The 12,711-nt window shown below is 42.3% G+C and overlaps 2 protein-coding genes across 3 annotated transcripts; one reads left to right on the forward strand and one right to left on the reverse strand.

The window, feature by feature from the left end:
* LOC8061495 (E2F transcription factor-like E2FE) lies at window positions 4,028–7,137 on the forward strand. Of its 2 annotated transcripts, none has more exons than XM_021449696.1 (10): window positions 4,028–4,313; window positions 4,424–4,544; window positions 4,659–4,736; window positions 4,847–4,915; window positions 5,012–5,138; window positions 5,225–5,292; window positions 5,375–5,447; window positions 5,544–5,608; window positions 5,700–6,102; window positions 6,734–7,137. In XM_021449696.1, exons 1-10 carry the CDS (start codon window positions 4,084–4,086, stop codon window positions 6,811–6,813), a joined length of 1,314 nt encoding a protein of 437 aa, XP_021305371.1. In that variant the 5' UTR covers window positions 4,028–4,083; the 3' UTR covers window positions 6,814–7,137. The 2 variants fall into 2 exon arrangements, with proteins under 2 accessions (XP_021305371.1, XP_002436789.1); XM_002436744.2 differs by having other exon boundaries at window positions 4,030–4,313; window positions 5,547–5,608; window positions 6,734–7,064.
* Window positions 7,530–9,213, reverse strand: LOC8061496. Its single transcript, XM_002438101.2, has 3 exons — window positions 9,026–9,213; window positions 8,839–8,927; window positions 7,530–7,937 (listed from the first exon to the last, which is right to left on the reverse strand). The coding sequence occupies exons 1-3, from the start codon at window positions 9,050–9,052 to the stop codon at window positions 7,790–7,792; spliced, it is 264 nt and encodes an 87-aa protein (XP_002438146.1). The 5' UTR covers window positions 9,053–9,213; the 3' UTR covers window positions 7,530–7,789.

Genomic DNA, 12,711 nt, shown 5'->3' on the forward strand with positions numbered 1-12,711 from the left:
TTGTTCCAACTCGATGAAATACGTTTGTATGGTTGTTTTCACTGTTCCAACTCGGTTTCAATTCCAATTCATGCAAAATATACGGTGCCATCTGCATCGGCGATTCGGTGGAGATGCTTGATTCGAGCGTATCTCCTGATCAGATTCCGTGATGCAATATACTCGCCCGTTCTATTAAGGGGGTGTTTGGGACTGCTCTGCTCCAGTTTTTGCAGCTCCGCTCCACGAACTCCACCATGGAGCAGCTCCACTGTGGAGTTTGTGGAGCAGGAGGTACTGTTTGGCACGCAGCTCTGCTCCAGCTTTAGGAATGAGTTGTTTTCATGCAAATGACCCATTATGCCCCTGATCAAAATTGCTCATGATATTTTCCGACCATAATAGAAATCAATATTTTTTGACCAAAATAGAAATCAAATGATGGAACATTAACAGAGACCATAATTAAAATACAAATAATTGTCCCATAAATTGTAAATAATAGAAAATTAAACAAAGGTTATAATTCAAATAAATCAATACCTGCTCATCCTTCTTCTTTGTTGTTGGTGGACGTTTCCTTCCGGCGGCACCTTATCCTTTGGTTCCTTGACCGCTTATCCTTTGGTTCCTTGACCGCTAGCTCCCTGAACGGCACCAGCTTGCCTGCCGATGCCCTGGCCACTAGGGGCTTGTGTTGTCGCTCCAGTGCATGGCCACTGGCCGAACTCGGTAAAAGAACTCCAGCCATGATCACCAGGGGCCACTGGCCAGGAGCCGTATGAGGCCAGGAGCCGTATGAGGCCAGCTGTGGCGACGGACCGTACGGGGCCTGCGGCGGCGTCGCGCCGTATCCTGCGCTCCCGCTTTTACAGAAACTAATCTCGTGATTAATGAGTGGCAGGGCGGGTAATTACCTCACAACTCCATGTGGGAGTATCAAACTCCAAAAACTGGAGTACCCCTTGAGGTACTCCAGGAAAACCATGGAGCTGGTCTCTAGCTCCACTTTTTTTTTTGGAGCGGAGTTCGTGGAGTTAGACGTGTTTGGCAACCCAGAGCTGGAGCGAAGCTGAAAAACGGAAGCGGAGCAGTCCCAAACACCCCCTAAAAGTGTCATTTTTTATTTTTAGATTTCTTATTTGGTCGTTCATTTTATACAACTTTTTTATGCAAATAGCAAAATAAATAAATCATTGTTAAAGTATTTTTTTACTAATAAAATAAATCATAACAAAATAAATAATATTTATATAAAAAATTTGAATAAGACGAACTGCCAAACAAAAAGTTTAAAAGTCAAAAACGATATTTTCAATAGGACGAAGAAAGTATGCAACTGTGTGAGGCATCGGGCCCAGGCTTTTGGGTGCTTTTATGTTACCTTGTAGCCGTTTCGTCCTCCCGACATGTTCACTCGTGGTAGCCTTGTCAATCTCGCAAATCTACTTTGGAAAGCTCCTCTTCATATGAGTCCTGGCAGCCGAAGCCATCGATCTTTGCATGAGACCGGAGGAGTTATGTGGCTCGGTTTGTTGAAGAGCTATGTTGTAATCACCGTCCAAACCACTAGTGAGATTATCTGTGCGTGTGGCTCGACGGTTGAAGAACCATGCTATAATCACCGTCATGTATGGGGTGATTGGTTGCCCTAGCCAGGCCATCCTTGCACGCTTTGCCTGCTTTGCCTCATTTTTCTGTCGTGTTTGATTGCCCTTCTCGCATGCTTTGCCTGCTTCATCTCGTTCCTACCCTTCACCATCCTGCATAGCTCTGTCTTCTCATGGGGTGATTGGTTGTCCAACCAGGCCATCCTTGCACGGGTTTTCCTGTTTCATCTCATTCTTCTGTCGTGTTTGGTTGCCCTCCTTGCACGCTTTGCCTGCTTTGTCTCGTTCCTCTACCCTTCACCATCCCGCACGGTTCCACCTTTTCAATTTTCACTTCCCTCACGATGTAGGATGTCGCGATGCATGGTGTAGGGGCCCATGTGTCCCAAAACTCTGATGCATACATACAACCAAAAAAGTTATCGTCTCATATTGGATCAACAACAAAGACAACCAAACACGACTAGTTGCATGGTTTGAGTATGCATCCCACCATCTAGGATCAACTCTCCATTTTAGGTTGTCCATGACCAAAACAACCAATCACGTCCTTAGTTTCCATTTCCCTCACAATGTAGGACGGCACAATGCACACATGGTGTAGGATCCCATGTGTCAGGCACCTAAAACTCTTATGCGTACATGTAACTAAACAATATCTCATCTCCTACTGGACCAACAACAAAGACAACCAACACACATCTGGGTACATGGTTTGAACATGCATCCCACCATCTAGGACCGGCTCTCAATTCCGGCTGTCCATGACCAAAACAATCACTCACGCCCTCAATTTCCACTTTCCTCACAATGTATGACGGCACGATGCAAGCATGTTGCAAAGGGCTAATGTGTCAGACACCCAACACTCTGATGCATACATGCAACCAAACAAGATCTCATCTTGTATTGGACTAACAACAACAAACAACCAAACACTTGACTGGGTGCACAGTTTGAACATGCATCCCACTATTAGGACTGGCTCCCTATTCTGGTTGTCCATGACCAAAACAACCAATCACGCCCTATAAGTACGGGTAAATTTATCCAGAACACGAAATTTGAGCTAGAGTAGACAAAACTTTAGAAATCTTTATTTTGACTATTTTTTATATTTTTTTGTTTGGACAAAACTAGAATTACATGTGTGTGTTTTCACTGATGTGCGGAAAAGTTCCCTTTGGAGGTTAGAAACACATATGTTTTTCTCCCACCATCCAAAGAAGCCCGGAGTGTCCCACGCTCAACGTGCATTGTGCCAAGCCCCTGTAAGATTTATGTCATAGAAAATACATAAAGTAAGTAGGCTCAAACAAATTTTAGAAAAATAGAATTGATTTTCTATACAGCGAAGTAGTCTAGAACAAACCTCGTTAACAACTATAAGAGTCTTTTTGTTCACTATAAATATATGACTGTACGTTGCACCGATATTGTAGATTTTTGAATTGAACCTTAGTGATCCGACACGAACGGAGAAGTTATAAAGGCTTTGTACCGGATGTAGACACGTGGATTTGGTCTTTATATTAGAACTACATAGGATGTGGGTGTGTGAGTGTGAGCGTTGAGAGGAGTATGATTCGTATCGAACATGGATGTGTGAGCAGGGATCAAGATTTGGTATCACCGGGTAAATGAGACTTTAGAGTCTTTTAGGTATAGAGATAGAGAAGAGATGAGATAAAGATTGATAGAAATAAATATTTTGGTTAAAAAACCTCCAACAACTTTTTTTAGTTAAACCTTTAAATATTGCTATCCTTAATCTTAATTTATCGCTAGTCAAAGCGTGAGTGGCTCTTAAAGTGTGTACAAATATAGAGAAACTGTTAAATGATGCCAAACATATGAAAACAATTTATATTCATATGATCCTCCTGATTAAGGCCTTGTTTAGATCCAAAAACTTTTTGGATTTTGACACTGTAGCACTTTCGTTTTTATTTGACAATCATTATCCAATCATGTAGCAACTAGGCTTAAAAGATTCGTCTCGTGATTTACAGATAAACTGTGCAATTAGTTATCTTTTTTAGTTATATTTAATATTCCATACATATGCCGCAATATTCGATGTGATGGAGAATCTTGTAAAGTTTTGAGTTTTTGGATGTATCTAAACAAGGCCTAAACTGTTGAGGGTGTGAAAAGTTTTTAAGAAAGAATTTCGGAGATACTAGGCGCGACTGGGCGCGCCCGAGCCGCGCCCGTGGGCGTGGACTGGAAGTGGAAAATTTTAAACCGACACAGCCGCGGCAACGCGCGGTGCAGGCGTTTGAAAAGTTGCGGATCCTCTGTGGCGGGCGCCAAATTACCCAACGTCCTCGCGTGAATTCTCCCACAACCCGCTCCGCAGATCTACCGGACCAAAGGACAATCGAAAAAATATAAATTTTTTTACTTCATCAAGCGAAGAGTGATTCCCTCCTCTCCCCCTCTCCGCAGTCGGCACCGCGTGAGCCAAACCCTCCCAGCTCGCGCGCCCGCGATGGATGCCCCCGCCCCCGCCCCCGCCCCCGGACCTTTCTTCTCCGGCGCCGAGTCCACCGCGGCCGCCGCCCAGGCGTCCACGACCGGAGCCCAGCCGCCGCCGGTGGATCCGCAGGCGCACGTGCCCGTGCAGGGCGCCGGCGCCGGGAGCGGCAGCGGCGTCGCGCGAGGCTGCCGGCACCACGCGTACAGCCGCAAGCAGAAGTCGCTCGGCCTTCTCTGCTCCAAGTAAGGCCAGCAGCTCTCGCCTCTCACGCCCTAGCTCGGTTTCGCCCTGGACTCGCGGGCGTGCGGTGCTTTGACTAATTGACTTTGGTTCCATTCCTTCCTTCTTGAAGCTTCGTGGCGCTGTACGACCGGGAGGACGTGGAGGTGATTGGGCTGGACGACGCGGCAAAGCGGCTCGGCGTCGAGCGCCGCCGGATCTACGATATCGTCAACGTCCTCGAGAGCGTCGGGGTGAGTCGTGAAATTCCTTCTTGGAATGCGATTCAGAACTTTCAAACTATTTTTTCGAGCCGTCATGTGCCATCCTGCTTTAACAATTCCTGGGGGTTGGGGGGCCTCTTGCAGATTCTTGTGCGGAGGGCCAAGAATCGGTATACATGGCTCGGATTCGGGGGAGTCCCTGCCGCGCTGAAAGAACTCAAGGTCTGGATTCGATCCCGCGGTTCTGAATCGCACCCATCTTAGCTTCCACTGCTAACCTCATTACCCACAAATTTCCCTTTTTTTTTATCAATCGTGTTTGGTTTGATCAGGAGAGGGCGTTAAGGGAGATGTCTGGATTACCGGTGTTACTGCCAATGGAGGACTCCTCTACTGCCAACGTTAGTTTTCTTCAACTGGATTTGCTTGACATTGGCCTTGTTACAAAATACCTGCTGTTGATATTTCAATTTTCTTTGGGTTTTGTGATTGCAAAGTTATCAGATGATGAGGATGATGAAAAACTAGGCGATGCTGATGAAGATGCTGAGAGCGAGAAGCTCAGCCAGTCTGTTGACAATACGTCTGATAAGCCTGATGCACCCAGTTGCCGCCTTAGATCTGGTATAGCTGTTTAGTTGTGTTCTTGTTTTACCTGGAGCCTTCTATTATCTATGTTGTGTGCTCACGTTTGGATTCTGTATTCGTAGATCATCGGAAGGAGAAGTCCCTTGGGCTCCTCACTCAGAATTTTGTCAAGCTCTTCCTCACCATGGAGGTGAGAGCACTGAATTCACCCTGTATGATTTAGGTTATTTCCCTTTCTCACTTAACTGTAATGGGGCTTGTATTTTCTGCAGGTTGAGACAATCTCACTTGACGAAGCTGCAAAGCTTCTCCTTGGAGAGGGACATGCAGAGAGCAACATGAGAAGTTAGTACATGCATTCCTTTTGTTTAGTTCCATGCTTCTGTCAAATGCCTTTCCTACCCAAATAGAACTCACAATGTGATTCTAATATTCACAAAGCAGCCAAAGTTCGTCGATTGTATGACATTGCCAATGTGCTGTCTTCTTTGAACCTCATTGAGAAGGTAGGTTCTTGACCATACCGTTTCAAATGAATGGAAATCATATTTCTGCCTGTTGGCTGCTGAACATTGTTTCTTGTAACGTTTGTTTCAGACACAGCAAGCAGACACAAGAAAACCTGCGTTCCGGTGGCTAGGCCAGGCAAAGCGAAAGCAAGAGAACAATGTCATGGTTGCTCTACCTCCATCCAGGAAGGCAATGCCCAATAAGAGAGCATTTGGTACTGATCTTACAAACATGGACAATAAGCGAGGCAAGTTAGACACTTCAGCGGAGAACAAAGTCAAGCTCATGCAGGGTGCTGGCAACATAGTGAAGACTTTTGAGAGGCAGCTGGGGCAAGGGAAAAGGAGTGACTTTGTTTATGGGCCCTTCCACCCTGCTAGTGCAAAGAAACAGGAAACTGATGATCAAACCGTTAAGCAGCAGGAGAGGAAGACCATTCAGGACTGGGAAAACCTTGCTGTGTCCTTCCGTCCACAATATCAGAATCAAGGTGAGCTTAACATTTCATTTATATAAATTGCAGTGTTGAAGAATTCTTTTTCAAAGAAACAAATTTGCATCACCAAAACACTGTCTGTCCTCTTGTAATTTCTTGCAATTAACTTGTCAAGCACTTCTGCTTGCAGCAGCAGGTGTCTGATCTTGAATGGGAAAAGAAAAGAATCTGGAAAATACATGAGCAACTATGAATCGTTTGCTACTAAGACTTTAAAGGCTTGCTAGATATTAAACAGTATATAAACGCATCAAGTACTGAACAAGCAGCTGTGTACTTAACATGGTTTCTCTTACAATGTTTAAAACCCAATTTCCATGTCTAAAAATCATATAGCCATTAGTTTTTAAGGAAAACATAGATGATCATATTTTTGACGTAAATTCCAAAATCTGAACTTGTAATGAGAGAAACATATTTACATTTATTACGCTATAGAAACCAGTAAAGATCTGATATCACATGTTATTACGATAGATTTTAGTGGTCCAATTATGCGTGAAGTTTTGTATTCTTTTTGTCTGTTTGATACTTTGACCCCTTGTGCTATTTCTGTTAAACTACTATGGAGAGATGGTTCTTTTGATTGACTGGATTGAATTTACACCACCTTTTGTTGCTGCAGCCCTGAACGATCTGTTTGGCCATTATGTGGAAGCATGGAAATCATGGTACTTGGACCTTACCCGGGAAACGAGATCATGAAGCAGGACGTTGGCAGATCAGTTGTAACTTGTACGTCGATTCCAGTAGGTAGATCAACTCAGTTGTTGATGCTTGCTTAGGGAATCGCCCTTTACAAGATGTAATAAAAACTTGAAGGCGTTATTGTCTTTCGATTGTATTTACTCATGCTAGAAATGAGGCCATTTTTTCTAAGGAAAAAGGCAGCAAAATTGATCGAATCGGCAAATTGTTGCTGGTGGACAATACATAGTCGACGCCTAAGGTTACTATTTCCTCGTTTCCACTATCTGCCTCGTTGTATATCATGCAGCGTAAGGAGTTGTTTGGTACGAGGAGCACCAAGTTTGAGCAGCAAGAGTGCAAGACAGCTGAAGGCTACAATCCGTTCAGCTGGTTGACTATTTTTGCATTACTCCATTTCTGAACTTGCGCTTTTGATGAATTTGTCTGGTTTACTGGGACCTTACGTTTTAATGATCGTGCGATAGATGTTTTAAAATGACTGCTTGAGAGTAGTACTTGATCCACTAATTCTTTAGGATAATACGGAAAAGGTCATAAGCTAGTCATACCTTGGTTGCTCTAACAAAAACAGAAATCAATAGCTTGACATATTCTGGCATCTTGGGCTCCGGGCTGGGATAACATCTCATCAAGGAGATGCAAGACATGCAGATGCCTGGTCAAACTTCACAAACTGCATAAGGAGCACACTTCGCAGGATATACCAGGAGTATCCAAATGAACGTTGGCTGACAGTTTTATCATTGAAGCACAGCAAATCCACATGACAGATGACTGGAGTATGAACATCAAAGAGGGACGACCAAACTCATTCACCATCATACATATAGCAAGCCATTACCAAGCACTCATACGGTACTTTTAATAAGAGTAAGAGATGTCTTCCAATTTATGGACGGCACAACACATCGAACTGCCAGAAAAGGGTACAATCCCCAATGGCAAGTAGCAGTAGAACCATCAACATGCTTCACTTGGGGTCAGTGAAGAACTTGTTAATAGCAGGCATGATCTCAGGGGTCTTTTCATGCACAAAGCTTCTTAGGCCATGCATGGCGTAACGCCTCCCCTCCTCATGGTTCTCAAGCACACCAGCTGCCCTCCCTGCCTTGTTTACCCTGTAAAATTCAAGTCGTTTAGATTTTTCCAATCAACAAGTAGGTACATAATTGAGGAACCACGATTGCACTTTGTTCCTAATAACCAAAAATTAGTTTGGAAGGTCATGCTTCCAAATAATCCATACAAGTGCCGGTACAACACCATTAAAGTACTTTGTTCTTTGCATGATACAAGTTACACCATTAGTGTGGATAGTGATACAAGATTAGTGTATATGTAAACAAGGGGTGCATGTAACTAGGTATGCACAAATAAACAGCTCATGCCTACACGCATATGATCAGCTCTCATGTTTTATGTCAAAAGAAATGTTTGCCACCATGCAGGTACACAAAGAACAGAAGCATATGCATACATTGTAGGCTTCTAGCCACGATGCACTCCCAAACCTGACACTTGGGTTTCTAATACCTTAACTGGTCATGGATTCTTGTCATACCCCCACCCCACAAAAAAAAGACTTTTGCAGGTAATAAATATGTAAATATATACCATTTATCTCATCGGACCGAACGACTCCTACGAACGGTCTAGTCGTTCTCAACCTTGCCCACCAAAGAGAACGATTTTTCAAACCGGGAAAACTACTCGCACAAATTTCACCTGATGGATACAATACAACTCTGGTTCTGGCAAGTCAACGCCGAACCAGGGGTTCAGCCTTTCACTTTCAGACAAGGAAGAAATAAAGCGACTACTGAACTTGAACTACACATAGACCATTTCAACTTCAAGAAAGCGCCGATAAAGTGACTACTGAACTTGAACTACATATATAGACCACTCCAACTTCAAGAAAGCACCGAAACCGAGCAGATCTACCCTGCTCCAGCAGGAGCAGCACACCACATACAAGAATCGAACAGCCAAAAGGAGTTAAGAGTAACAGATCCGGACCTGACTTCCGGGTTGCCGGTGATGTTCCGGAAGAGCTGAAACCCGCAGATGCCGACGGCCACGCCCATCGCCGCGAACAGCGGGTACACCTGCGCGCGCGGAACCAAGGCACCACCATCAGAGAGAGGGAGAGAGAGAGCACTTGCGTGCGTGTGTAATCGAAGATACCGAGGAAGAGGAAGCTCACCTCGGGTCGGACCCAGCGGTTGGCCATCGGAGTCGGAGGCTCTTCGGACTGGGACGCGACCGCGACGGCGACGGCGGAGAAGGATGGGGGAAAGTGGAGAGGCGACGGCGGAGGAGGGGGAGTGGGCGGAGTGGGTGGGACGGTTTTATCGGCGAGTGGCCGCTTGGAGCTTATCGTCCGAAATGACGGTTCTGCCCTCGCGTTTTCGTTCACTTTTTGTTCTCTTCCGGTTGCCCACTGTTTGCAGTACACAGGAATTAAGCTTTCGTACGCTGCCAAGTGTTTAGTACGTGAACAGATGTGGTGTCCGCGTAATACAGTGACAACCATTAAGCTTTCGTACAAGAAACACCTACCTGTGAAGAGCGTGATTTTGATCTCCGTGTATTTATGTGTCAATTTTTTTTTAGAAAACATTCATTTTTTTGCCAATTTCTCGAGGTTTTAATTTTTTCCTACGATGGAAGGTTAACAATTCATACAAAATAATAAGACGTAGTGGCACGGTAATTACGCCACCTGCAAACATGAATTTAAAGCAACGTGGTTGCTCATTTTCTGTACAGACCAAATATTGTAATGATTGTAATTTATATGACTATATCACTCGTATATTTATATCTATATCTATATCTGTATCTATATCTGTATCTATATCTATATCTATATCTATATCTCCTGTATTTTAAAAATTTAACTATAAGTTATATTTTAACACGTAAGCCATCTGTACTATCTCTCACTCAACAACACGTCGTCTCACTGTCTTTCAATCTCTTAATGCAAGCCATCCATGACACTTCTATTATACAAAAATACTATTTTCAATATATAGAAATATACAAGGCATCCGTATATTGTTATTTTGTTTACTGTTGCATCATATTATAATTTGATCTAATTCTGTTAGTTTTTCATTGGATTCTTTTATTACCTTTATATAATTTTAATAAGAATCATGTACGAATGTGTAGGATTACTAAATATATATAACACTTTTATTTACAAAAAAAAAATCTTGCAAAAACGTGCAAGGTATCCTTTTATTAGTGTAATAATGATCGTACAATGTCATGGCGTCCTCTGTGCTTTGGTGATCCCATTCTTTTACCCCTCCCACGCAATCAATGCTTCTTTGGTTAAACCCTTAGAAAAGTTACATGGCCAGATAACTCCATTTCACCATATATAAGGATGTCTGAGAATGTTGCGTGGAGTACGTAAACCAGGACAACAAGGAAAATTGTTGGGCGTGGGCACTTATGTCATTTGCAAACATATGTCATCTGTGCCGAAAGCATATTCCAGTGCACTTGGCACCTGCACCAAGCGAGCCGTGTGCAAGGAGCACCGTGACAAAGGCGCGTCGTGAGCGACGGGAAAGTGTCCTTCCAAAAAAAAAAAACGGAATTTCTAAAACTTTTACGATTCATAGTCATATCAAATCACATATACATAAAATATTAAATATAGATAAAAAATAACTAATTACACAGTTTATCTATAATTTATGAGACAAATTTTAGTTTATGATTGAACAATATTTATCAAATAAAAATGAAAATACTACAATATCTATTTTATTAAAATTTTTAAAACTAAGCAAGGCCTTAGTTTGGGAACTGCCATAAGCTTCTGTTTTATCAAAAGAAAATCCGCATCGCTATCTTTAAGTTTAAGGTCAACTTGCAAATCTTGCGTCACTCCGGCCCCAGTTTCCGCTTAGAGCAACTTTAATATTTTGCCAACGATGCTATGCTAATCGCCTGCTGCGCTCGACATACCGCCTAAACTAATCTATCTGTTTACTCTATATCTATTTCAATCCGTATCTCTTATAAAATAGAACTCCAATACATGTAATAAGGTTAAAAAAAGATGAGTTGTTTCTCGTCCTGCTTTCTACTCAATCTATTCCAAATTATAAGGCGTTTGATTTTTTTGACACTAAAATTGACCACACGCCTTATTCAAAAAAAATGTGTAAAATATCACTTATTTTCTCGTGATTTAGTTTATTAATAAAAGTTCTTTAAAAATAACTTAGATTATGTTTATATATTTTTTTAAAATAAGACAAGTGGTTAAATTTGGGGTGAAAAAAGGTCAAATGTCTTGTAATTTAGAATGGAGGGAATACATTTTATCCTTTCATTTCTGCATTTTTGAAAAAAAAAGAAATAGGACGGGACATGGGTCAAAAGTCTGCGGGCGCGGGAGCATTTACGGGATCCCGAATTCAGCCGGAAAAATCCAGTTTTTGTTTCGTATTATTAAGCCCAATAATCAACAGCCCAGTACCGCACTTGATGGTTGGCCCACCATGCAGCCCATCTACTCTTCAGCTCTGCATGCCCCACGTGACGAGGCCCACGCCGCACCACTGAGGGCCCCTTTGGTTCACAGGCATGTTAATAAATTCGATTACTTGTAAAAAAAAAGAGATTTTATAGGATTGGATTTCCCAAGGAAAAAATATGCTTTCATGACCTTTGGTTCATAGGAAAAGTACTCTCTCTATTCTAAAATTATTGCAATTCTAGGTATAGGCACAACAACCTATACATACAATTAAAAGATTCGTCTCACAAAGTACTCGTAAACTATATAATTAATTATTTTTAATATATATTTAATACTCTATGTATGTGTCTAAATATTTAATAGTATATATTTAATGGGATAAGGCATAAATCTTTAGGAGAAACTAAACAAGGTCGCGTTGCCTCTCACCTTTCTCCAATGGCGGACCTAGGATTTTTGCTTAGGGTATGCCAATATAATTTTTTCATACAAGACGATATAATCCATATTATAATGTATTAAACATTCTAATAATATTTGCGACATCTAGTAGTATCTAAGCGGAACTTCAAATGAATTTGCTTGTGTGTGCCAAATAATTATCCATCAGCCAGTAGACTTTCGCATTATCAAACAAAAATTTTGTGGATGTGCCCCCTAAAACCATTTAAACGCCAAGAGGAGTACTATTATATGTGGCCAGCAGAGCCTCTAAGCCTCAGACTCTAGTCTCCAGGTTTCACCAGTGAATAATATCCTAATAGAAATTCCATGCATTAGTTTGCAGATCTAATTTTTATGTCTCACATCCATGCATTGGTGACTAACTAAAAGGACCAAATAAATATTTTTAATATAACAAAAGCGATCAATAAGCAACACATGAACAAATAAATCACCGGATAGGTGAATTGGGATAAATTCTCCAACCTTTCATTGTAGCAAAAGAAAGAAATAAGCACGAGAGGATTGTGCCAAAGTGCAAACCTCTTGCCGCGTGCTAGTTTTCAGCTTGGAATGGGATTGCCGTGGGAATCTATGAATAACGGACATGGCGTAGATTGAGGCGTCGACTCACCCTATTGGTCTGCTCTTGCGGCCTGCTATCTACTGTGTGTATATGCAGCCAGGCAAAATGTTCTTGGCGGCAGGCCTTGGATAAGTTTTTCTGTATACATACGTACGTATGCTTACGGCCGGATTTCAGGGTATGCCGTGGACCTACTAGCATACCCTGTAGGTCCACCACTGCCTGTCTCTGTGGCCCGTGCTGAGCTGGTCGGAGGTTTCTATATATAACAAATGAAAAGTTCAAACATGTGGATGAGAAGCCATCTACGGGTGATTTTCTTGTTGCCGGTTATTTTACTAATGAGCATAAG

This window comes from Sorghum bicolor, chromosome 10 (genome assembly GCF_000003195.3).
Source record: "Sorghum bicolor cultivar BTx623 chromosome 10, Sorghum_bicolor_NCBIv3, whole genome shotgun sequence".
NCBI classification, from domain to species: Eukaryota; Viridiplantae; Streptophyta; class Magnoliopsida; order Poales; family Poaceae; genus Sorghum; species Sorghum bicolor.

Excerpts from the sequence above, each read along its gene's own strand:
- LOC8061496 (XM_002438101.2), bottom strand. The coding sequence starts at position 9,052 with ATGGCCAACCGCTGGGTCCGACCCGAG. Across the intron at positions 8,928-9,025 it reads ACCGCTGGGTCCGACCCGAG|GTGTACCCGCTGTTCGCGGC; the intron begins GTGAGCTTCCTC and ends CCGCGCGCGCAG. Across the intron at positions 7,938-8,838 it reads ACCGGCAACCCGGAAGTCAG|GGTAAACAAGGCAGGGAGGG; the intron begins GTCCGGATCTGT and ends TGAATTTTACAG.
- LOC8061495 (XM_021449696.1), top strand. The coding sequence starts at position 4,084 with ATGGATGCCCCCGCCCCCGCCCCCGCCCCCGGACCTTTCTTCTCCGGC. Across the intron at positions 5,609-5,699 it reads CTTTGAACCTCATTGAGAAG|ACACAGCAAGCAGACACAAG; the intron begins GTAGGTTCTTGA and ends CGTTTGTTTCAG. Across the intron at positions 6,103-6,733 it reads TCCACAATATCAGAATCAAG|CCCTGAACGATCTGTTTGGC; the intron begins GTGAGCTTAACA and ends TTGTTGCTGCAG.